Below are 24181 nucleotides of genomic sequence, written 5' to 3' on the forward strand. Positions count from 1 at the left end.
CACCAGAACCCAGTGAGATAGATGAATTAGGAATGACTGCCTACACGTTACAGATCAGTAAAAGAGATCACAGTCTATAGTCATTCACTCCCCTAAGCAGTTTTGAGTCCAGAACTACTCAGGCAATGTATTTTTCTCCCTACCAGACTTCTAGTCAACACACACACACACACACACACACACACACACACGTGTGTGTGTGCACACGAACGTAATATTTAAAAGGAAAAACAAAGAAAATTTCCAGTGAAAATTTTCTCCCATGAAAACTATTATTTTTTCAGTATCATCTTCTTTCTTTGATACAGGTTAAAATATATAAGTGCTATTTACGTTAACAAATATAACTGTTTTTTTAAAAAATGATAGCTTTTTAAACCATAGAAATATTTCACTTTAAGAGGGGAAGAGGAATTAGAGGATTATATTGCTTCACAAAAAGAGTCTGAATAGGATTGCTTGAAATAGCAAAATTCCCCAGAACATTTAAGATATGTTGATTTATGAAAATCTGATTCATACAGAACTTTACAGGAATACATCTGTTATATAAATCCATGTTCACCTGTAATTTACTCTAGGGGGAACAACTGAGTGATAATAATAATAACACACTCATATAGTTCTTCGTTATGTATTTTAAAGTGCTTTCCCCTAATTTATTGCATTTGTCTTTGGCAACCTTATAAGGGAGGCAGAGAGGGTATTATTATCCTTTCTTTACGGATGAGAAATTAGAGGTTAAGTGACTTGCCCAAGGTCAGACAGACTATTCATTCATTTACTGCTATTTGAGTGATGTAGTTTTAACGGGGTAGGTCAAGGAAGTAAGGTTCTTCCTCCTAATTTTTTTTAAGCAGCTGTGAAGGCTATTAAAATAGAGGTGGATGATCTCACAAATGTAATGTTGAACGAAAGAAGCCAGACACAAAAGTGTATATACTGTAAGATTCTATTAATATAAAATTCAAATGCAAGCAGAATTAATCTATGGTGGCAGAATCAGAATGGTGGTGACCTTTGGTAAGAGGCAGATGGTGACTGGAGGGTAGAGAGGGGTTTGTTAACATTGTACTTCTTGCTCTGGTTTGTGGTTGTATAGTTATGTTCACTGTGAAAATTCACTGAGATATATACTTGCGATTTGTTTATATGTATATATTTGATTTGTTTATATATATGTATATATATATACACATTATATATATGTATGCCAATACATATATATACATTATGTATATAATGGAAGTTTTCTTTTAAAAAAGTTTTGTATCTTTAAAAACAGTACAGCACTTTAGAAGATCATTACATTACACATATCCTTTGAACATTTGTGATTTCAATCAAGTTTCTTAGCTGCATTCTAAAAATGAGAATATGAACTAAATCTGAAGAGTTTAAAAAGAAGAAAAAATTTATTTAAAAAATGTCTGGGATCATCTTCGTCTGAAAAGTTGCTATATGAAATGGGAAATTGAAGCAAACTAAGATAATAACATAATTCATTTAGGGCCAGTGGAACATTTATATTTAATGACATTAAGCTAGGAACTGTAGGGAAATGACATTAAACTGTGATTCACATAGTATATTCTAGAATATATCTTAAGGAAGATAAGATTATAATTTTTAAAATATCCATTTTATTTTAGAATTTTGTGTATTAGGATGATGCATTGGGCATCAAGGTAGAAAGCCAGTGGCAATGATAAAAATCCGAGTAGAATGTGCAAACCTGGGGACAAACATGGGCTCCTGAGAATCCCAAGGAGCCTTCAATGTAACAATGTTTGGGAGGAATATGTATTGAGCATCATCCAGGATAGAAATTACAGTTGCATTCAGTTGCTTAAAGCAGTTTCAAAATTTATATTATAGTTTTCTAAGAATCCTTCACTCCCGTGACCCTGTAACCCTGAGAACCAATGCTGTACTTGTACTCAAAGTTGCCACTTATCACATATGTTTTGTTTAATTTTAACACATTATCTTTTTTGTTGTGTTTCTTTCATTTTATTTTTTTCAAGAAGCCATGATAGTTCGTCCACCTTCAAGTCATCTGTATCCATTCACTATCTTGATATTATATGTTGGGAACAAAGAATTTCCGGGGGCAGGGGGGTGGGGTGGATCAGACTCCATTCCAGGGTGCTTTCATCTCACCAGCGATGTTTCAAAGCCACCTCCACCACAGCTAGGACTACAGCTCGGTGACGTTTCTCCCCAGGAGGGCTGTTGAAGGCATCCTGTTCAGGGAGAAGTCTTGAACCTTTAACCCATTCGCACATTTGTTTTAATTCCTGACCGACTGCTGTATTCTTGTGTGTTAGTTGCATTAGGACCTAGCTAACTCATTTTGTAAAATAAACGTTACACCCTAAACACCTGCGTCTGTGTGCCACAAATTGTGTAGAATACACACGATCAAGTCAATTGTGATCACTGCATCCAGGACGAATGTGAGACATAGCTGTCCTCTGGAATTTGGGTTATTAGAATGTCAACCTGTGTTCCCCAATGTTGCTCATGTCATAAAATAGGTCAGAAAGGTGGCTCCAGAGACAGCAGGGAAGAGACAGGGAGAGGTAGGTTGAAGGAATTCTACTCTTCAAGGCTCAGCAAGCTGCTCCAATTACTCTTTCCCTGGCAAAGGCTAAACAAATCATGAAGAACGGGACCTGCATGTCTCCGGGTAAGTCCATGTGGAATCATTTCATAATCTTTTTTAATGACAGGGATCAAGAAGGCACAACTGTTTCTCTCTCTGGGTGGAGCCCTTCAACAACAAAAACTCCTTGAATCCCTGTGGAAGTTTCACTATACTAATTCATGATTAGCAACACCTGAACCCTTTGAAAATTCATTCCTATTTAAGCTAATAGGCATATCCCTGAACTTAATCTTCCTTTATAGCGGCTGAACAAAGCATATTCTGTCCTTTGACCTTCCTTGCTGTCGTTCCTCCCACCTGGAATCTCCTACTTTTTCCTCTCGGTCAGTTCTGTGGATGTGCTGCTTTGTGATCTTCATAAAAGACAGGCCACATTCTTTTTCCATTTTTACTAATTTTCACTCTTTTCCTTATAGGTCATATGATGATAACATTTGTTACATATAATCTTGACCACACTTTTGAATAATTTGGACTTCCATTATTTTTAGTATAGAAAAATAAATTAAGATACTTGCCATCAAGCCTTGTTCTCCTGGTTTCCCTGATTCACCCTTAAAAAAGAACAGTGATAATATTTATTAATGCTATAAACATTAAAAAGCCATTGTAATCGTTTTTTTTTTTTTCTTTTTCACAATACCCACAGGGACGCATGAATGTCAAATATACTTTGCAGGCTACATAGAGGAATGCAAACACAATGCAATGAAAAGAAAGCCAGTGTTCTTCCTTCAAATTCATTTTATAAACATTTTAGGATTTAATAAAGTGAGTCTAGATTACAGCAGAGATTTAAGAATTATGCCAAGAACGTATTCTAAATAAAACTAGTAGGAATGGTTATACTGTAAGTCAATAAAGGGTCCTAGAAAAATATTTAATTGTAATTCCAGTAACATTTATTATGTTCTGTTCATGATGACATAAAGATGATGATCTGGCCTCTTTATGAGAACTCAGAACTTCCATATATAGGATAGAGAGATAATTGCTCTTAGTACAGGCGTTAAATAATAAAATGTGCAGAGATTGATTTTGAATTTGTTTTCCTGGATTAATGATGGCTGAAGTGATATGTTTTATTAAAATTAATAGTATATGTTAAAATACATAGAATTTGTGCTATATCATACCACTATCATAGTTTTCTAATACTCAGATTCCTACCAAATTCCTTATTATGTTTTATTGTCATATTATTATATTGATAGTCATTGGCAACAGATATTTTTTGGAAAAACCAGTCTTGTCATATCCAATATATATAAAAGTTGTTGGACTTTAAAAATGAGTACTTTCAGTTTGTTTTCGTAAAACCTTTTTTTTTTTAATTTTCTTTTTTTGAACGTTTATTTATTTTTGGGACAGAGAGAGACAGAGCATGAACGGGGGAGGGGCAGAAAGAGAGGGAGACACAGAATCGGAAACAGGCTCCAGGCTCTGAGCCATCAGCACAGAGCCTGACGGGGGCTCGAACACCCGGACCGCGAGGTCGTGACCTGGCTGAAGTCGGACGCTTAACCGACTGCGCCACCCAGGCGCCCCCGTAAAACCTTTTTCTAGTGGTTATCATCGTATATAAAAATTAACTCTGAGACTATACATCCAGTTCAATTTACCTTTGTGGAATTAAAAACCTTGCTCATACCTTTGTGTAAAAAGCTCTTATTTCTTACTCAGATGAATGAATTATGTTCATTTACCTTACCTTTATCTTATTTCTTAAAAGTAATCTATACCTTGAGGAATATACAAGATCCAATGATCTAATTTTGTACCATCAAAATGATTTCAACTACTCTTCTTAGTGGAAGAAACACTCAAGGTATCTTTGTCAGCAACCAGCAATTCTTTGGGGAGCTTTAACTATCCCTAGAGGTGTGCTTTCTCTATCTTTTGGGATATCATTCCAAAAAACGGTGAGAACTGTGAAGACAATTTCAGGATGGAATCACTACCTTTGATGGTTCGGTGAAAGCCGTCCTAAAGACCAGGAAATAATAGGTTGGGAGTCAATCCTACATTTCATATGACAAATTTACAGCCATGTTCAGAAAGGGAAACAGGGCTTTCAAGAAAGCTGTCTCAGAAAAGTCATACAGTACTCTATATTCTTACAAAGAGAACCACTTATTAAAAAAAATACATAAACATATGGATATAAAAATGAAATACACCAAAACATTAATTGCCATGGCTGATTTTTTTTCTTTTTGGTTGTCTTCAGTTTTAAAAACTTTCTACGTTGTGGATAAATGTTTTCATGATTTGTACTATGAAAACACTCAGGAAAATAATTTAAGTCAAAGCAATAGATAAATAGATTAATTAGTTCAGCAATAAATTTGAAATTCAAGTCCTGAAGCCATAATATAAATGTAAAAATGTTTAACCTTGCCATATATTTCTTTAAACTATTGGGTTATCTCTACTGAATCAAACCATTTATGTAGTGTCCTATACTACTGTATTATTGACACTTAATCAATCTTAGTAACTAAGTACTTAGATCTAAGTATTGAGATTGTTTTTAAATCATTTCTATTAATAAGGACAAATGATATTCAAACCATGCCTATTGATGTTTTAACCATTAATATTACTGTTTTATTAACATTTTTTCTTTTCTTTCTTCCTTTCTTTCTTTTTTTTTTTTTTTTTTTTTGGTCGATGATTTACAAGGCAGTAAACATCAAAAAGATTTACCTCCTTTGCCTTCCATAAATCATATGGGACTTTATTTTCTCTATCACTGATCCTTTGGAGAATTCCCGATCTCTCACCTATATTTTCAAGCTATTCTCCCATGTAAGCCAAAGACATTCATGTGTTCTAAAGTAGTCAGGACACAAGTGAGATCAGGAATCATGGACTTCTTGAGGCTTACCTGAAAGCCAGTTTAGTTTCCATCTCCAGGTCTCTCTGTGGTTCATGTGGGTTCCCCGTGGATTGAGTGGTAAAGAAGAATCCTGCTGGCAGCACCCTCTCTGCTTGGGGACTTTCCTATCACCCCACTTCCTGCAACCCCCTACTCCCATGGCCCCTCCTTTTCCCATTCCATCCCAGTGCTGACCCTTAAAACGAATGGATCCAAAATGCAACTCACAGGCACTCCTGGCATTCCACGAGGGCCATCTTTCCCTGTGTCCCCAGGAGGCCCTCTTGGGCCGGGAGGGCCTGGAGGTCCTGGAGGCCCAGCCTGCCCTTGGTCACCCTACAATGGAGAAGCGAACAGACCAACAGTGACCATGAAAGATAAAGATCCAGGTCTTCTTTTCAACACTTTAAATTTGTATTATCTAACCCACATTTACACTATGAAAAGAACCAGAACAATCAGAAACATGAAGCCTGTAGGCAATTTGCCTGCCAGCAGGGAGCAAATAAATATTCATGCTGGGTGAGCTGAGTAGATGCTATTAAAATCAAAGCAGCTCAGGAACCAGCACTCACAGCTCTTGGAAATAGTGTGTATGTTATCATGATATTCAGAGCTGTTAGAAAAGTTCTGCATAACTTAATTCGTGACAATGCTGCATCAGTTATATTCACCTTGTTTAATAAAATGACTGCATTTGTAGCTGGACAAATGTGTTTACTCTTTCATAACCTACAAAATTAAACATACAGGCTCTTGTCAAACTGTATAATAATTTATAAATTACCAAAGCCAGAGAGCTTGGAAACTGGATCTATTACTGGATATAACTTAAGCTTTTTTTTTTTTTTTAATTAAGAAAAAATTAGGCATTCTATACCTTTTTACTTTGGTACTTTCATATACATTTCAAACAGATGCAGCTCACGAGACATAATTTTGTTCTAGGATATTTCCAAATAAATACTCCCACCCCACCCCCACCCATGAGAGATGAATGGTAAAGCAACAGTAAATGGAGTAATCACTGAATGTAAAGAAGAAATCAGACTTGAGCAAGAATAAGCACTACCTTAATGAGGCGGCGTTTAATGAGCTGCTGATCAGCAGAGAGAAACCCATGATTGATTTTAGGAAACACCATCTGATCAGTCAGGTGAGGTCAAAGGTTGAAGTTCAGAGGTGAGAGAGTTGGAGAATAGACATCAGAAGGCCCCAAGAAAGAAATAAAGATATTCACATTAGGCTTATAATGACCATTAAACAAAACGGAACTGGTGCTTGTGTCTGACATCAGACTATCTGGCTCTTCTTGAAGGAAATATAACCCTAAGATAGGATGGCAAGAACAGATTTTTAGTGAGGGAGGAATCTTTTGGATCCCATCATTCCACTGTGGCTGTTAGGCCTCTTTCATGTAGTATGTTAAAGAAGCAGGAAAGCTCCCATCACCCACATCCTGCCCTCTGAGCAGAGAGTCTAGAGACCAAGCACCAGTTCAAATTCCGTCAGACTTGTCAACCAGCATAACGTGGCAGGAACGCGACTGCCATTTTGTAAATGCCCTAAGTCCATAATACTTAGGATCATTTGACCGAAAAACATCACAGAGTGTTGGCATGCGTGCAAATTAAACCATCAAGGTGTGGCTCGGTCCTAGATAGCCACGTCTGCCTCTCTTCATTACCCTTGCTCAACTTCAATATCCTTCCCTCTTTTCTGTTCAAGATTCTCCTCAATAGATATTTGACCTCGTTGATGTAGGCGAGGTCCCAAGGATCCAATAACTCAATGCATATGGTGAAAAGAGCAAGTGGACTTGGCAAGCCAATTTAGCTGTTCTCGCTCACTCTTATGCTGATTGCGGGCTCTGACTGAGCAGCATGGGTGCCAACCACAAACCTTGACGGTGAGGATCTGATTACTGTGCAGAGCAGCAACTGTGGGGAAGCCTGGCAGACCCTATGGACGTGGGACAGCACCAAAACAACACGACACAAAACGTCACACAGACATTCTACTGACGGACAAACAAAACAAGCGTGTATCTAATGCCACCCTGTCCCAGCTCTAAGTCTTGTCTTGTTTGACACACTGTAAAGGAAATCAGACACACAAGGTCCCCAGGCAACACATTCCTTAAATGGAAAGGCCAGATTGAGGAAGTTACTCATTGTAACTTCTCTTGTGGCAGTTACACTGGGATCTGTGTATATACTCTTAGCACTTCTAGAATCTTACATACAAAATGTTAGCACAATATTGAGATAACTGCAGACACTGTTATGAAAGCAACACCGTAATTTCCCTCCATTGGATATTCTGTTTACAACTCAGGACATACATGTATTAATTCTATTAATTCTTTTTTTTTTTTTTTTTTTGGACAATACTGAACAGAATTTTGCAGTCTGATCAGAAGTATTTCTCAGAATAAATGCAGTTTGCCTCACAAAAGATAGTCTTACCACCCACATATCAAAATTTCTCTCTCCAATCATATGATGATTCTCAGATCTTTCCTGTTTCAGGAATTCCTGCAGAGATGGTGGGTAGAAATCTGTCTCCTACAACATGTGTATTTCATGTCAGAGGGATTTATGGTCACACTCTGCAGTAATCACTTCTGTCATGTAACTTTTCCAAAAGAACTTGACAGTTCACACAACCCCTTGAAGCAGAAAAGTGGTTTTGAATTCCTTAACCAAGGAGAACAGGGGAGAGATATTTTAGAGACTTGTACTTCACTAACTTGTACTAACCTGTCTTCATAGGTGCTATCAATTGGGTAGGTCTGAGAGAGAACTTTGGCCTGTGCTCTGTGTCTTTTCCGACATGAGATATTGCAGCCTTTTATTCCATTTTTTTCTCCACACAGAACATGTTTACCATACAAATAAAATAAACAGCAACCACAGCTTACATGGACTCAAGTGTCTGCAGCCTTCCCAGACGCTCCTTCTTGCTCACTGCCCTTCCCCTCTTCTGCCCAAATCTATTATGAGGATATCCTTAGTAAAAGCCCGTAAATTTCTAGTTTTTGAAATTTTGTGAGTCTTGGCATAGTCCTCTGCCTTATTTCCGCCTTATTTGGGATATACTTTTCTTTCTTTCTTTCTTTTTTTTTTTCAACGTTTATTTATTTTTGGGACAGAGAGAGACAGAGCATGGACAGGGGAGGGGCAGAGAGAGAGGGAGACACAGAATCGGAAACAGGCTCCAGGCTCTGAGCCATCAGCCCAGAGCCTGACGCAGGGCTCGAACCCACGGACCGCGAGATCGTGACCTGGCTGAAGTCAGACGCTTAACCGACTGCGCCACCCAGGCGCCCCTACTTTTCTTTTTTTAAAAGAACCAATAAAATTATGTTTGCAGCATGAAGACATCTCTTCAGCCCTAATGACTTTGACTTTCATTCTTTGGAGCTGGGACTTCTCAGGAAGCAAAAGCAGAGGACATCTTATCTGTTTTAGCAAATCCTTTCTGATAAGGCTATTAAGTGTCTGGGTAATTTTGAGGTGACCTGTATCCTCTTTTTTCTTCTCCCTAAGTAAAAGCCCTTGAAACATAGATGCTACCCAAATTCAGAAATGCTACAAGTTGGAAAACAGATGTGTACAATTTGCTTTTGTTTTACTATGGAATATGAGTTTAAAATGTTATTAGATGGTAATGTGCCAGCATCTTTCCATCTGTGACTCATTAGCCCTATATTACACAGTCAGAATTTTATATATAAACTTCGTCTTTATGTAACAAAGAACAAAAACAGATACAAACAAGAAGTGTATGAGGGATCAGAATCTTGACTAGTGGCAATAAATCATAATGTCACTTTGAACAGGATTATCTAACAAAAATAATTTAAAATTAAAAGCCTTTAACAGCACACATGGTAGGACTTACAGAAGTTTTGAAATTTGAATGTATAAATAAGTCACTTCTTGTACTCATATCTGAGCATGACCAGCTTGCTTTTTGATCATATTTTCTAAATGCTCACAAAAAGCATTAGCTTCATAACTTCTTAGTTTGGTTTCCAGTGTCAGTGAGATCTAAAGAGGGAAGTGGATAGGTAATTCTCATCTCAGATAGATCCTTTTCACTAAACAGAAAAACCTCTATTTGAGGAAGCTGATTTTATATTCCTCAATCATCTTAACTGTAGAAAATGCTACCGATTAGGTGCTTAGAGCTACATTGTAAAGATTTTATTAATGAGCTAGGCAACAGGATTTCAGAAGTTTATACGTAACAAAGTAGAAAGGGACATGTGGAAGAATTCTCTTAAATTCTAACAAAAATCCCATGGCTTAGGCTGCAATTTCCTAGGACCTGGTGCTCTTCAAAACTGTGGTAATGCTTGAAGGGTACATGCCAGTGTCGGGGGTGGGGTAGGGTGGAGGCAGTGGATAGGGGTTATGTAAAGGCAATAATAAATACGGCACATCTTCCTTAAGAGTCAAGTTTGATAAATGTTAAATAATTTTAAATATTTTTATGTAAAGCAATGTCATATTATGAGGTAGAGTGCAAAATTTGCACAAATTTTTAAAACTTTTACCATTTGATCATGGTGGAGAACCTCATCTCACAGGGGATACCTCTACATTACAGGTAATACTGAACTAACCCTCTTCTTCCCACAGGAGGTCTTTGGTGGATAAGTTTGGAAAGTACTGGTGGTGAATACTTATCTGTAAGTCATGGCTTTACGTGGCCATAAGAGTTAGTCCTCCCTGGCCATTCACACAGAGTGCACTTTTTCATTAACTACACCATTTTTTTCCATGATATCATTAGTCATAGTCCTTTCTAAATAAATGGAATGGACATATTTCACTTGGTTTTACATCTTGGAAAACTTGCCTGGTACACAGATGGTTCAAGTGGGTGTGGGAAAAAACTGTCTCTCCAGAAAAACATGGAGAAAGAGTCCGGGAATAAGGTAAAATGTTAAAATAATGTGTACAATTTTCACTCCCAAATATTTTGAATTTTTAAGAAATTGGATGTATAAGAGTGTAAAATATTCAACCCATTTTCCTCTTGAGAGCATACTCAAGCAACTTCACAAATCCTGTGACATCCTGTGAAGTAGGTTACTATCTTGGACCAGTGTTTTGACACCATGTTAGGAGAAAGTCTATATCCCTTCATTACCTTCTAGAAGCAAAGAGGCAAGCCTACCCCAAAGAAATGTTGAACAAATACATATTACATAAGAGATGCTTCTAACTACTTACAGAGCCATAATTCAAGATGCTATTGTGTATTGTATACTCAGTAATGGTGTTATATGATTACATTATAGTGAGAAAACTTTGTGTTTGGTCAAAAGTATTCAATAAGGCAACTATAGAGCCAAGAATTTAATCCAGGACTTTTAATTCCAGACTTTCTCATCATGCAATTTATATGTCTTTAATTTCTTTCTACTTTTATAGTTGGAATATTAGAAGTTGACTAACACCACCAATATTTAAGAAGTATTTATTGACTGTCTTCCATGCAGTATTCACTGCCTAGGCATGGGAATCGAAAGGTGAGCATGACCCCAGGCTTACAGGGGTCAACATCTAGTGGGGAAACAGGAAAAAATAAGCAAGCAGTAATCATATGGAGGGATGACCATTTTGGTGGGGAAGGAGAGGGGCCACAGAGTAAATAAAAGTGTGCCTGATGGTAAGTTTGAGGATCTCTGGGAAACTTCCCAAGCCACACGAATGAGGGGAAGAGGGTTGGTAGAGCAAGAGAACTAAAGACAGAGATATCATTTAGGAAAATGTTATAATAGTCTAGTTGAGAGACGATACCCTAGGACTAGAGAAGGGACAAATCCATAGTTTCAAGTGATATTAAGGAGGTGGAATACGCAGCACTTGCAGCTTGGCTGAGAACATAAGGGAGAAGGAGGAGCAGTGAGTGGTCCTACATGTCTAGCCTGAACGCTGGAGGATGATAGAGGAAACACTAGTAATGAATGGGTTTTCTGGGGCAGGTAGGTGTTCATGGATGGTGAATTCAGCTAGGGACTTGCTGAATTTGAGGCATCTAAGAACAGCCAAGGCATGGCAACTAGATATGCATATAAAATCGTCAGGAGAGAAGTGAGAATGACAAGTCATAGGGCTGCCTGAAGTCATGTAGAGAGGTTGGAGAGAGAACAGACCTAGAAAACAGCTCTTGGAAAGACTTCGATTTTAGGGATGAGCAGAGGAAGAGGCAACCACAAAGAGAAATAATAAAATGTGGTTGTAAAAGTAGGAGAAACACTAACTCACCTCACAAATTTCTACACAGGCAAATGACTCAGAATGACTCATTAATGAAAACTGCATCATTCGTTGTGTTGTATAAATGCACATGAACTGAATTCCTCCACTCACTGTTGCACGTAGAGGTAATCTAGAAACTAACAATGGGCAATGCCACTGACAGTGGATGCTCACTGATATGCACAGGGGAGTATAACTGAGATTGTAGAGGTACAGAGGAAAAATTAAACTATTATTTTAATTATAAAGGTGGACCCCCAATAGCAAATCATATTGGAAGAAAAAATATGTGTTATGCTAAAAAATGAAAATCCCTGAGTTTCTCCATAATGTAAATAGTATAGGGGCGCCTGGGTGGCGCAGTCGGTTAAGCGTCCGACTTCAGCCAGGTCACGATCTCACGGTCCGTGAGTTCGAGCCCCGTGTCGGGCTCTGGGCTGATGGCTCAGAGCCTGGAGCCTGTTTCTGATTCTGTGTCTCCCTCTCTCTCTGCCCCTCTCCCGTTCATGCTCTGTCTCTCTCTGTCCCAAAAATAAATAAACGTTGAAAAAAAAAATTAAAAAAAAAATAGTATCATGATTCTGTTAGCCCCCAATATATCATGCATAACAACACAACCATTACAGTAGGTATGTGTGCAGCATAAATAAAGATGAATATTCCGAGACATTGATAAAATGATTTCTAGCTAAGAAAGACCAGATGGGAAAACATTGTATAGGATGCAGAAATATTTAGGTAAAAGAATAACTTGAGTTTAACAGCAGGAACTGTTAGAAAACAAAATAGGCAAAGAAAAGAAATTAAGAGAAAGGAATTTGCTGCTAAATCATTTCATTCTGCAGTAGATGGTAAAATCTGTCTTAATAGAAAAATTAAGTACATGTAGCTAAATAGCAATGGAATCCTTTGAATAGTCAAATGCCATGAGCCTGAGAAAATCAGAATTTCTAACGGACTGAAAAGGATTGGCTTATAGAAATATTAATTATGGGGAAGAACTAGCTTTCTGGGCTGAATATGATGTTGATTCAAAAAGTTAATTTTTCTTTTTAATAGATATTCTAAGTTCCATCCTATTGTGTTAACCCTAGTCACTCCAAAAATTATCTTTTTATATGTAAATGATACCTGTGAATTTGAAAATTATTTAGAAGAGAAAGAGAACAATACAGTCCCTACATTGGCAAATGTCATTAAATACTACTGCCACTAAAATGCTAAGTAAACTGTACTGTAAAAGATCCGTGAATAAGCAGAAAAATGGCAGATACCCTCCAACACTGGCAAGTGTAAAGTATATGAAAAACTTCCTATGCCACACGTACTGAAAAAGGCTCCATTTGTTATGTACAATCTAATAAGGATTCCAGGGGGGTGTTGTAATGTTTCCTAAAGATATATGGCTAAGAAAGAGCCACAGAAGATGAGACCCTGTGAATAAAGGTAAGATTCCTGAAGAAGCTTTGCCCTACCCTGAGGCAATCAGAGAAGCAGAGACACAGGATAGGGGTGGGGTGGGGGGGGGGGGTGGTAAACAGCTTCAGAGTCTGGGAGAAAACAAAGTAAAATTGTGTCAGTTTTATTTATATAAACTGTGCTATCATTGAATTGGAGCTATCCTCTTTAAGAGAACATCAAGAGAACAGTCTTGTTTTAGGGTTTCTTCATAATAAAGAAAAAATAATGATGACAATGGTAATGATGACAGTGGTCACCATTCACATGATATGTACTATGTGCTAGGTATTATTGTAAGAGCTTTATAAATGTTAACTGTTTTAATTCCCATAACAACTATTTGACAGATGAGGAATTTCAGGCATGAAGAGGTTTTGCCCACTTTACTGTAAGTAGAAGAGCCAAGACTCACACCCTGGCCATCATCTATGCTCTTAGCCATTATACTTTCCATACATCCTTCATAGTCTCTGAATTTCATTCCCATTTATTCATTCATTTATCAAGGAGAATTTAATAAGATCCTACTAGAAAGAAGGCAATAGTTGGACATTGAGATTAGAAAGCCGTATCCCAGGCTTCAGGGAACTTAGAATATAACCAAGAAAGGCAGATGTTAAATATGCAATTACAAATGTGGCTGGGAGATCATATATATATATATATATATATATATATATATATATATACATATGTATATATTCTTTTTCTCATATTTTTTCCAATTCCTTTGTCCCTCAGTCAGGTTCTTAGTTGGCCATCTGCTATTGCCTCAGAAGAGGTATAAGGAGGCAGGGTGGCTTGTCTACCAACATTTCTAGAAACTGAAAATATCTAGGAAGACACTACCCCAAACTGGAAGAGAGGAAATAGGTCTGTGGTCCCCAAGAGCAGAGGGAGAGCCTAAGCCCTGCTTCCCAGCAGCAGTTTCAGAAAACAACAACACCTCAAACAAAAAAGCCACATGACATGTCTAGATGCATGAGACCATGCACAACCTTGCAAAACATTCCCTTGCATTAACCATGGCACAGAAGTAGCAGAAATTTTCCCATGCCCTATAGATGCAGCAACAACACACTACATGTGAAGGGCCATGCAGGTCAGTCAAGCCATGCTGCCTCTCAGCAGCAAACTTGAACTGATGGCCAAAGACCAGGTACCTCTCAATTTCCACTCCAAATCTTTTGATACTATAAGACCTCAGAAGTGTGAATCAGTCCAAAAGGGGGAGGAAAGTGTGGACATCCCAAGAAAAGTGATGTTTTGTTTTTTGTCAGCTGAGAAGGATGGAGGATTCAGTTTCAGAAATCACATCAGATTCAGAAATCAAACTGGTATGGAAAATGAAGTCATATTTTTTACTCACTTGAGTTTTTGGATTGAAAATCACACCCCAAAAGTGAATAGGATGACTGTTAACAAAACAAAAACTATGAGAGTACCAAGAAAATGACCTAACAAGGTAAACTAGTCAGGCAGGACTGCCCCCAAAAAGTGGTATTTAAGTTGAGACCTGCAGAATGTGGGGGCATACAGACCCGTGGTGCCTGGCTACTCTCAAAGGGCACTGATACCTTCCCTTCCTGATAGTATCATCAAGGTGAATACTAAAACCAAGGAGAAAAATATATTTTCCTTTACCGAAGAAATACTGAATCTACACTTGGAATACAAAGATTGGGTCCTATTTTAGGTATTCCCCTGAGATGTAGGCACCATTCTCCATTTGGGCAAGGTTAAGATAAAAGCAATGGTAATGGCTATCGGGTATAGGATTCCTGTGGGAGGTCAGATTGATGAGAACGAGAGAGAGATTAACTAAATATCCATTCCTTCCTATAATAAATGTCTCTTAAGTACATTCTACATGCCAATTACAGTGAGAAAAGCTGTGGGGGTTTAAATCTAGTGAAGAATGGAGGCTATCATAAGAATACCAATTTAAGTGGAAAATATGCTAAATTAGTGCTGTAATTAGAGGGGCAGGCAGTAGGCTATTTAAGCACATTGTGGTTGGGAAATGGAGTAAGTCTCCTAAAAGATGGGATTTGAGCCAGGGGAGGAAGGATGGATAGGACAATGGTATTTGAGGTGGGGTATAGACTTGGGCTTAGGGAAGAAGGTATTTCAGTCTGACATCCAGTGAGCAAAGAGGTGGGAAATAAGTTGAGTTTGGTTGGGGGGAAGCACATACTTTTTTAGGGAAGAGCTGGAATGGTTGACAGAGTATAGATGTGCAAGGTCTTCCAAGAAGCTCAAAGGGGGAAGTAGTGGAAAGCCACAGAAATATTTACATAATGAAAGTGCCATGGCATATGCAGGTTTGAGGAAGACAATCCTGGCAAAACTATGAAGAAAAGGTTAAAAATCAAAATATAGTTCATGATCATTTATCTGCAATTTCAAAATCCAAAGTCCCTGAAAATAACATTTCTTTATAAGTTTAACTAAAGGTTTTCTAAGTTTGCAGCAAACTCCTCTGGTACCAAAACCTTATTTGAACAGATGTGAGGTTACTTATGATCACTAATATTTCTTCTTAGTGTGAACATGCATGTGTTTTGCTGAAGAAATTGATGGTTTGATTACAGGGCGCCTCAGGCCTCTGTAAGAGTGTCAAACAATACGTGATGTATGAGTAATATTAACTTTATAATGCCTAAAAACTAAATCCTGAAACACATTTGGCTCTGAGAATTTCAAAGAAGAATTGTGAGCTTGTTTCAAAGTTGATGACAAAGATCCCTTCAACAGAATTAAAGGTTATAGAAAGAGTAGTAAGATTTGAAGTTAAGGCAATGAATTTAGTTTTGAACAATAAAATTTGTTAATATAGGCTTGTCTGGTAAATGCCCTGTCTAAACATGTGGCAATCTAAATTATATATTATAATTTAAACCAGTTTATAGAAATTAAAGATAAATTTACTTTTATAATTTCAATTTATATATTAATCAGAACTATCCATATCAATTGTTATCTAGCATATATATTTTAATCAATTGTAATGAATAAATAAGTACATTATAATTAGCACATTTTTTGCAAGTAATTGTAAGAAAAAATGGACCTGTGAAAATTTTTTGTTTAGGAAATTAAAAACAAAACAAAACAAAAAAAACCCTTCCAGAGGTCTTGTTTAGAACATCATTTGATTACCAAACACTGCACAATGATTTGCTTAAAACTTCCACTTGAAAAATATAATACTGGGGGAGCCTGGGTGGCTCAGTTGGTTAAGCGTCTGACTTCGGCTCAGGTCATGATCTCGTAGTTTGTGAGTTTGAGCCCCGCGTCAGGCTCTGTGCTGACAGCTTGCTCAGAGCCTGGAGTCTGCTTCAGATTCTGTTTCCCTTTCTATCTGCCCCTCCCCCACTCACACTCTGTCTCTTTCTCTCTCAAAAATAAACATTAAAAAAAAAAAACAAAAAAAAAATAATGCAAAAGCAAGCTTAAATTCCACCGCATCTGAATTTCATACAATTTGCATTTGAAATACAAATTCTGAATTATGGAGCCCAAACTATTAATCTTTTAATTCTCAAGGAAACTTTCCTCTAGGATGGCACAGCATCATGATGATGTGCAATACAATATTATTTTGCATCTATGCTTCTATAAAACCAAGGGTGCTTTGTAGTTGAAGTTGGCAGGTCAAGGGCTCAACTCAACTTGAATATACTCTATTCATTTTCTGAAAGGGCTACATCAGGGCAAGGAGGCACAGTATGCATCAGGAAAGGACAGTACCAAGAAAACAGAGGATTCAATAGCTGACAGGGTACCTTATACTGAAGGGAAAATAACTATTTGTCCAGTAGCCTGTGAGAAAAATTCAAGTTTTTTGCATTCTTCATTCTGGGAGAAAAAATCAAAAGTGCCCTGTTATTCCCTAAAAACTCTAGGGTCTGGGCTAATAGTATTTGCTAAACTTCCTTTGTATGGTATTAGATTGAGTTGACTCTAAAATTCCTTTGGTATGCTCCCTGGATGGTAGCCTCTCTTCTCCCTCCCAAGAAAGAGGTAGATGTCTGGAAGCCAGCCTGTGAAAGCTGGTGAGAGTCCCATGGGGCTCAGCTATATGGGTGGAGAGTTACCCTTGTATTTTCTACTCTACCTCTGAAGGTCACCATCTTCCATAAATAAATTTGAGCCCACAGCAAATGTCTGATAGCCCTCTGAGATAATGGAGCTCTTCAAAATGACCTTAGTACCAAAAAAGGCAATAGAGTACTTGTGCAAATTCACCAGAGAGTAATGTTACTTGGAGTAATACTACTCTAGATATCTTTCTCCACTAATCCTACTCTAGATACTTTATAATTGGTCCTGTTCTCTAATGTCCCTCTTTGGTCTGCATCCTACATTTTTAGTGTTTTCCCAAAGGGCTATTCAATTACATAAAATTAGTCTGTGGCTTGAAAGCATTCCTGAAATTTGCAGGTTCCCATACTGGGCTAAAATATTGATTGCAATTTAGAACATGTTTGAATGCCCTATAGTTATCTTTATATTTGATGTCCCTTGTGCATATGGACTAAACTCAAATGACTATAAGCACTAGGCCAATAATATAGATAAAATAACAAGTTTATCACAAAAGGAAGCGGGCAGGCTTGGCTGCACAGGAGCCAAGTCAGGGCTAAAAGGAAACAATGAGGACACCACTTATTTTGCCTTAGGGGAAAGCAGACAGGGCTGTTACATCTTCATGTGCTTCAAGGGAAGCAAGAAATCCAAGGATTTTTTTGAAAGAATGTTTCAGATACTAAATGTTCATAACCAATTCAAATTTACTTAAAACAAAAATTATAGTCCAAACAAAAATACATTTGGAAGGGAGGATTTGGCCCATAGACCACCAGTCAAAGGTCTCCGATCTAGTGCTTTTGAATGTTGAATTGGAAACAAGACAGATGTCGAAAAGCTTTGCTTCAGAAAAGAGATAATACAGTTAGTCCATTCGAGGAACTTTATCTTGTTGTATTAACATTTAAAGAAAGAGTTACAAGTTCTCAGTGCCTCCATCACATGTTGTAATTCAGAGCACTGTTCTTAAATCATAAAACCTTCCAAAGGTGATTGCTATTCACGACCTCTATGAGGAAGAACAGAAGAAGGTGTGATTCCTTGTTGAAAAGAAAGTACTGCATCCCACAGTGATGGATCCATCTGGGAGGAGTCCCATGATTTGAGCTCCTAATGAAAGAAGCGGTCGTAATCCGTGTAAGAGTTATGGGTCTTTGGGAATCTCGGAATAGAATTTCCTGACTTCTGTGAAATTAAATCTAAACTTTATAATGATATGGATACTGGCAATCATAATACAAACTTTCTACTTTTTGGTTTTAATTTCCTGGTTGTGGTTGATGATATTGTTATTTAATGGAAGGCAGTACGCTTTTGATATGAAGTTGTAACATACTATAATGCTTATCATTTAATTTTGTAAAGTAGTATTTATTTGCATATATAATTAACTTGAAACATCTACACTGATCATATTCAAACTCCTTTTTTACCTCAAATTTCTTTTTAGATCTCCTAATTTCAAATATTTCAATAATAATAAGTCAGCCCAAAATGTTAAGAGTAAAGACTAACTTGTCTCAGAAAGTTACTGAAAATGAGGGCTCAAATAAGCTGTTAGCTGAAATTTCTGATAGTGTCGATCCTCTCATTATTTAAATGTACTTAATATTCCAGTTATCAAAGAAATTTGGCATATAGAACAGAAGCAACATTTTTCTTCCTATGATTACGAGACCTAATTCAAAGTGTAACATGGTCTTTTAACGTAATAAACACTAAATGAAATGTTTGCCTTATTTGCCAGTAAAGAAAAAAGAAGAAAGAACTGGGTTCTGTTTTTGAGCACATGAAGTGATGATATCACACATAAGTAAGACCAAGGAAAAATATTTCTCTGATGTCTTAGAAGATCTGAAAGCAACAGCCCAGACTCCAAAATACACCCATATTTCATAGGCCTTGTTTTTTCCCTCAATGGGTCTCCAATGTCAGCACCCACAAGGAACAAAGTTTATGTTTTAAAAACCAGGGAGCATCTGGTTTACTCAGATAAGTAACCAGTTCCGCCACTTCATCAGCTACAACTTTTATGATTCCCATATGTGGCTAAAAAAATTACAAGATGTATGCTTATCATATCATTATTAAAACTAAATTACTTATTTACACAGAAAGCACCGTCAGCCCTTCTTCTTATGTGATAAGGGATATTAGTAATTATGGAACGCAAAAGTGAGGAAGAATAATTTATCATTTTCCAGGACTGGGATGAAGCCTCATAGCACATTAATACTACAATTATCCATATTTCTTGACTTATAAAATGGGGAAATTGTTTAATGTTTAGAAAATGGCACAAAAAAAGTGACTAAGAAAAAAAATATTTTCAAAGGAACTACCGGAATCAGCTTTTCCAAGGCATCATTATCCAATTTGTGAATTATCAGGCCCTTAATTTCCCTTCCAGTCTCCTATCCTTTGTATGATTTCCTTTGTTATGATGAACATAATTAAATGTAAGGAAAGAAAGGAAAAAAGAAGTAGAAGTAAAAGGATTAATACAGGAAAGTGGCATGGAGCATTTAAATTTGTGTCAGGAGCACTAAGGTCCCACTGAGTTTGGGGAAAAAAATACTAAGGGCTAGAAGAGGATTTTTAGTTAGAATCAAAAGAAGAATAATAAAAGAATAGACCTTTTATCCCCCACTTTGGTCAACTGAGAGTAAAATGTTAATAGTTGACACAAGAAAGCAATAGCAGTCAATTCCTATTTAGCTTCTAATTCTCTATCAAACAGAAAAAAAAAATATATATATATATATAGAGAGAGTAAATGTTATATATATATATATCAAACAGAAAAAAAAATATATAAAATACATAGACTAAAATGTTAATAGGTGATACAAGAAAGCAATAGCAGTCAATTCCTATTTAGCTTCTAATTCTGTATCAAACAGAAATATATATACATATATATATATATATATATAGAGAGAGAGAGAGAGAGAGAGAGTAAATGTTATATATATATCATACAGAAAATATATATATATAAAATATATAGGGTAAAATGTTAATAGTTGATACAAGAAAACAATAGCAGTCAATTCGTATTTAGCTTCTAATTGTCTATCAAACTGAATATATATATATATATATATATCAATTAAAAATTGGCATACATGTTGGTAGTATAAAACACCAAGAAAAGTGAAGAGACTAGACGTGAAAACTTTGAGAATCTAAATCTATCTGAAGAAATGACTTTCTTAGACTATAGAGCTTGAAGAAATGACTTTCAAAATACTGAGCATTTGCCACAATAATTATCAAACCATTCAGATAATTTTTTTTTAGGAACTGTGAAAAAAAATAGAAGTAATAGAAGAAAAAAAGGAGGAAGATAAATTCTGCAAAATATAAACAGACTGGTAAAATTTTATTGAGTTAAGTCAAGACTAGATTGTTGGAGAAATTTTGCAAAAAAAGCCCAAAAAGGTGATATTTAAAAATATTTTCTTTAGGGGAGCCTGGTGGCTCAGTCAGTTAAGTATCCGACTTCGACTCAGGTCATGATCTCGCAGTTTGTGAGTTTGAGCCCCCTGTCGGGCTTGGTCTGGACAGCTGAGAGCCTGGAGCCTGCTTTGGCTTCTGTGTCTCCTCTCTCTGTCCTCCCCAACTTGTGCTCTGTCTCTGTCTCTCATAAATAAACATTAAAAAACATTAAAAATATTTTCTTTATTTCCTTTTTAAAATGTTTATTTATTTATTTTTGAAAGAGACAGAGAGGCAGAGAGAGAGAGGAAAGAGAGAATCCCAAGCAGGCCCCACACTGACAGCACAGAACCTGAAGCTGGGCTTGAAGTCAGGAACTATGAGATCATGACCTGAGCTGAAATCAAGAGTCAGTCGCTTAACCAACTGAACCACCCAGGTGCCCCTTCTTTATTTCCTTTTTAAAAACAGTTGTTAATAGATGATGCACATCTATAACCAGATTACAGCAAGAGATTTGTCTGGGTCTCTTACATTATCCTTACATACTAAATTGAGAAACCTAAACTGAAAGCCAATAAAAATAGTGGATTTATAACCAATTGAACAATTTACCTACATAATAGTGCTTAATTGGTCATGTAGTTCACATTCTCAGTCCTGATCCATTCAACATTTAACATCTGTATCAGCGAATTAGATTAGTCTTCTCCAACTTTGGATCTGAGAATAATTTCTCTCGATCTATGTATATCTGTTTTTACACTTATGTCTTAGATCTCCAGAAAATGGGACAGAAGAAGAAATATAATATTTGTTGGATGGCAGAATTAGAGTGTACTAATAATGTGGAAATAAAAGTAAGGACTAGTATTTGGATCCAACAAATAAACTACATAAAAACACAATTGAGGAGCTAAGGGTTACACAGTGAGAAAAAACACTTCAGAATTTAAGTTGATAATAAACGTATGCATCAGTATATGATATGACAGCTAATGTTGTTTAAAGCCAGTCTAATTCCGGGCTATAACATAAACAGAAGAAGGGAGGCTATCTCCCATTTAGTCCAGCTGCATTAATGTGTTTAATTTCCGGACATTACCCTTTAAGGAGAACAGAGACAGGAGCATACGCAGAGAACAACCAAAATAGTAAGAAAGCACACAATTCTCACATGAGGAATGGATGACTGGAGCAGGGGAAGATGAGATGGCATGTAAGAGCACGTTATTTATTTATTTATTTATTTATTTATTTATTTAATGTTTATTTTTGAGAGAGAGAGAGAGAGAGAGAGAGAGAGAAAGCTCGCAAGTGTTACAAGTAGGAAAGGGGCAGAGAAAGAGGGAAGCACGGGATCTGAAGTGGGCTCTGTGCTGACAGCAGAGAGCCTGAACAGGGCTTGATCTGAGATCATGACCTGAGCTGAAGATGGACGCTTAACCAACTGAGCCACCCAGGTGTCCCTAATAAGAGCTACTTTAAAGTTTATTCATTTTGAGAGCGCGAGAGAGAGAGAGAGAAAGGAGAGAGAGAGAAAAAAATGAGCAGAGAGAGAGGGTACCAAGCAGGCTCCATGTTGTCAGCACTGAGCCAGATGTGGGGCTCCATCCTAGGAACTGTGAGATCATGAGCTTAGCCAAAACCAAAAGTTGGACACTTAACCTACTGAGCCACCCAGGTGCCCCTAAGAGCTACTTTAAATGGATTCAGAACTGCATGTGGAACATAACCGCCTCCACCACCGCAAGGCATATTCAAACTTATGCTGGACCATTACTTGGTGAGGGATGTAGCAAATGAAGTTTGGATGAGAAGGGCTTTGGGGTTCATTTTAACCTTATTCACTGTTTCTATAAGATCACTGAACGGCTGTCATGTGGAAGAGGAATTAGTTCAGAAGGCAGGATTAAAACAAAAGGTAGAGGACGTAGAGAAAAGCAGATGTCAATTCAAAAAAAGGAAAAATAAACACTTGTTGAATAAAGGATTTAATTACTTTGTGTTATTTAGAACTGTCTATAATATTAGTCTGCCTTCTAATATTCAGCATTGTCTGTAATTATTAATCTGCTTTGTAAGAGTGAGTGAGCTCCTTGCCACTTGAGGTGTTAGAATAAAACTCAAGAACCATGTGTTGAGCATTACCCTATGAGAGTTTTTAGGCAATTGGCTGGCTATGAAATGGGTTTATTTTGTAGTTATAAGAGAAAGTTTGACGCAGCAGCAAGTGAAATCTGCGACCCATACAGTCTTCCTCCTCAGCACCTTTTTAAAATAGAACAACCAAGATTTATCTAGAAACCCTTTCTGGCACTGCCAAAAGATATTTAATTCTAACAAAAAATGAATTTTTCATTCTTGTTTGTCCAACAGTTAAAAACACTATAAGAAACCAATGTTTCAAATGTGTACAACTCTTTTCTATAAAAGGAAATATAATCTACCTTATAGGACCCTTTAATGGCATTTTAAAAAAATCCTTTGGGCCACACGCTCAAATTGTATATTTGTTGCACTCAGAAAAAAATCAGATTTAAATTTAATTTCATATCAAGGAAGACACAGAAAAAAAATCAGATAATACTATCCCAAATTAGTTCTTTTTCTTAAGATTTGTTAGTATAGTTATAAAGGGCAATTCCAAACAAACGTGCCTTTTATTGGTGATCCATCTAGACTATTTTGTTAGAAATTCTATAAGGGGAGATGTTTCCATTAAACTAATTCTGCAACCACAACAACAAAGACCTAGAAAACATATAAAGTGCATTAAAATAAGAATATTTTTAGAAGTTTGCTGACTAGTATTATAAAGGAAATTACTTGGGTCCAATAAAAAAAAATGAAGCTAAGTTTATATTATTTTAAATATCCACAGATTTTAGCTACAAGCTATATAGATGTCTACGCTGTATCATCTTAAGTAATAAACCAACATGTATACTTTTGAAATTCTGAAATTTGGGGCCAGATTTTTCCTTAAAGGAGTGACTAAAGTGCAAGTCTTCAAAGTCTGTGTTGTTTCTAATTTTAAACATAAAAAACTAAAGGCCTAAAATTTATCTCTTTACTATTACTTGCATATTATTTAATTACTATTCTATTCTATATACAACTGGGGTAACTCACAAAAACTTCTGTTACTCAGTTCTTATTTCAACAAAAATATTTTTAATTTTTAATTTTATTTTTTAATGTTTATTTACTTTTGAGAGAAAGACAGAGCATGAGCCAGGGAGGGGCAGAGAGAGAGGAAGGCACAGAATCCAAAACAGGCTCCAGGCTCCCAGCTGTCAGCACAGATCCCAAGGCAGGGCTCGAACTCACTAACCACGAGATCATGACCTGAGC

At 36.7% G+C, this 24181-nt stretch overlaps 1 protein-coding gene across 1 annotated transcript in view; it reads right to left on the bottom strand.

The window, feature by feature from the left end:
• The window catches only part of COL25A1 (collagen type XXV alpha 1 chain), a 451340-nt gene that overhangs the window by 99536 nt on the left and 327623 nt on the right, over positions 1–24181 (bottom strand). The window contains exons 8-10 of the mRNA XM_047090485.1: positions 7455–7514; positions 5781–5888; positions 3190–3225 (exon numbers count right to left, since the gene is read on the bottom strand). Coding sequence (XP_046946441.1) covers positions 3190–3225; positions 5781–5888; positions 7455–7514 — 204 coding nt within the window. The remainder of the gene's footprint in view (positions 1–3189; positions 3226–5780; positions 5889–7454; positions 7515–24181) is intronic.

This window comes from Lynx rufus, unplaced genomic scaffold (genome assembly GCF_022079265.1).
Source record: "Lynx rufus isolate CCGP_SWC_20201006 ecotype Redwood Valley unplaced genomic scaffold, mLynRuf1.p SCAF_3, whole genome shotgun sequence".
In the NCBI taxonomy this organism is placed as follows: Eukaryota; Metazoa; Chordata; class Mammalia; order Carnivora; family Felidae; genus Lynx; species Lynx rufus.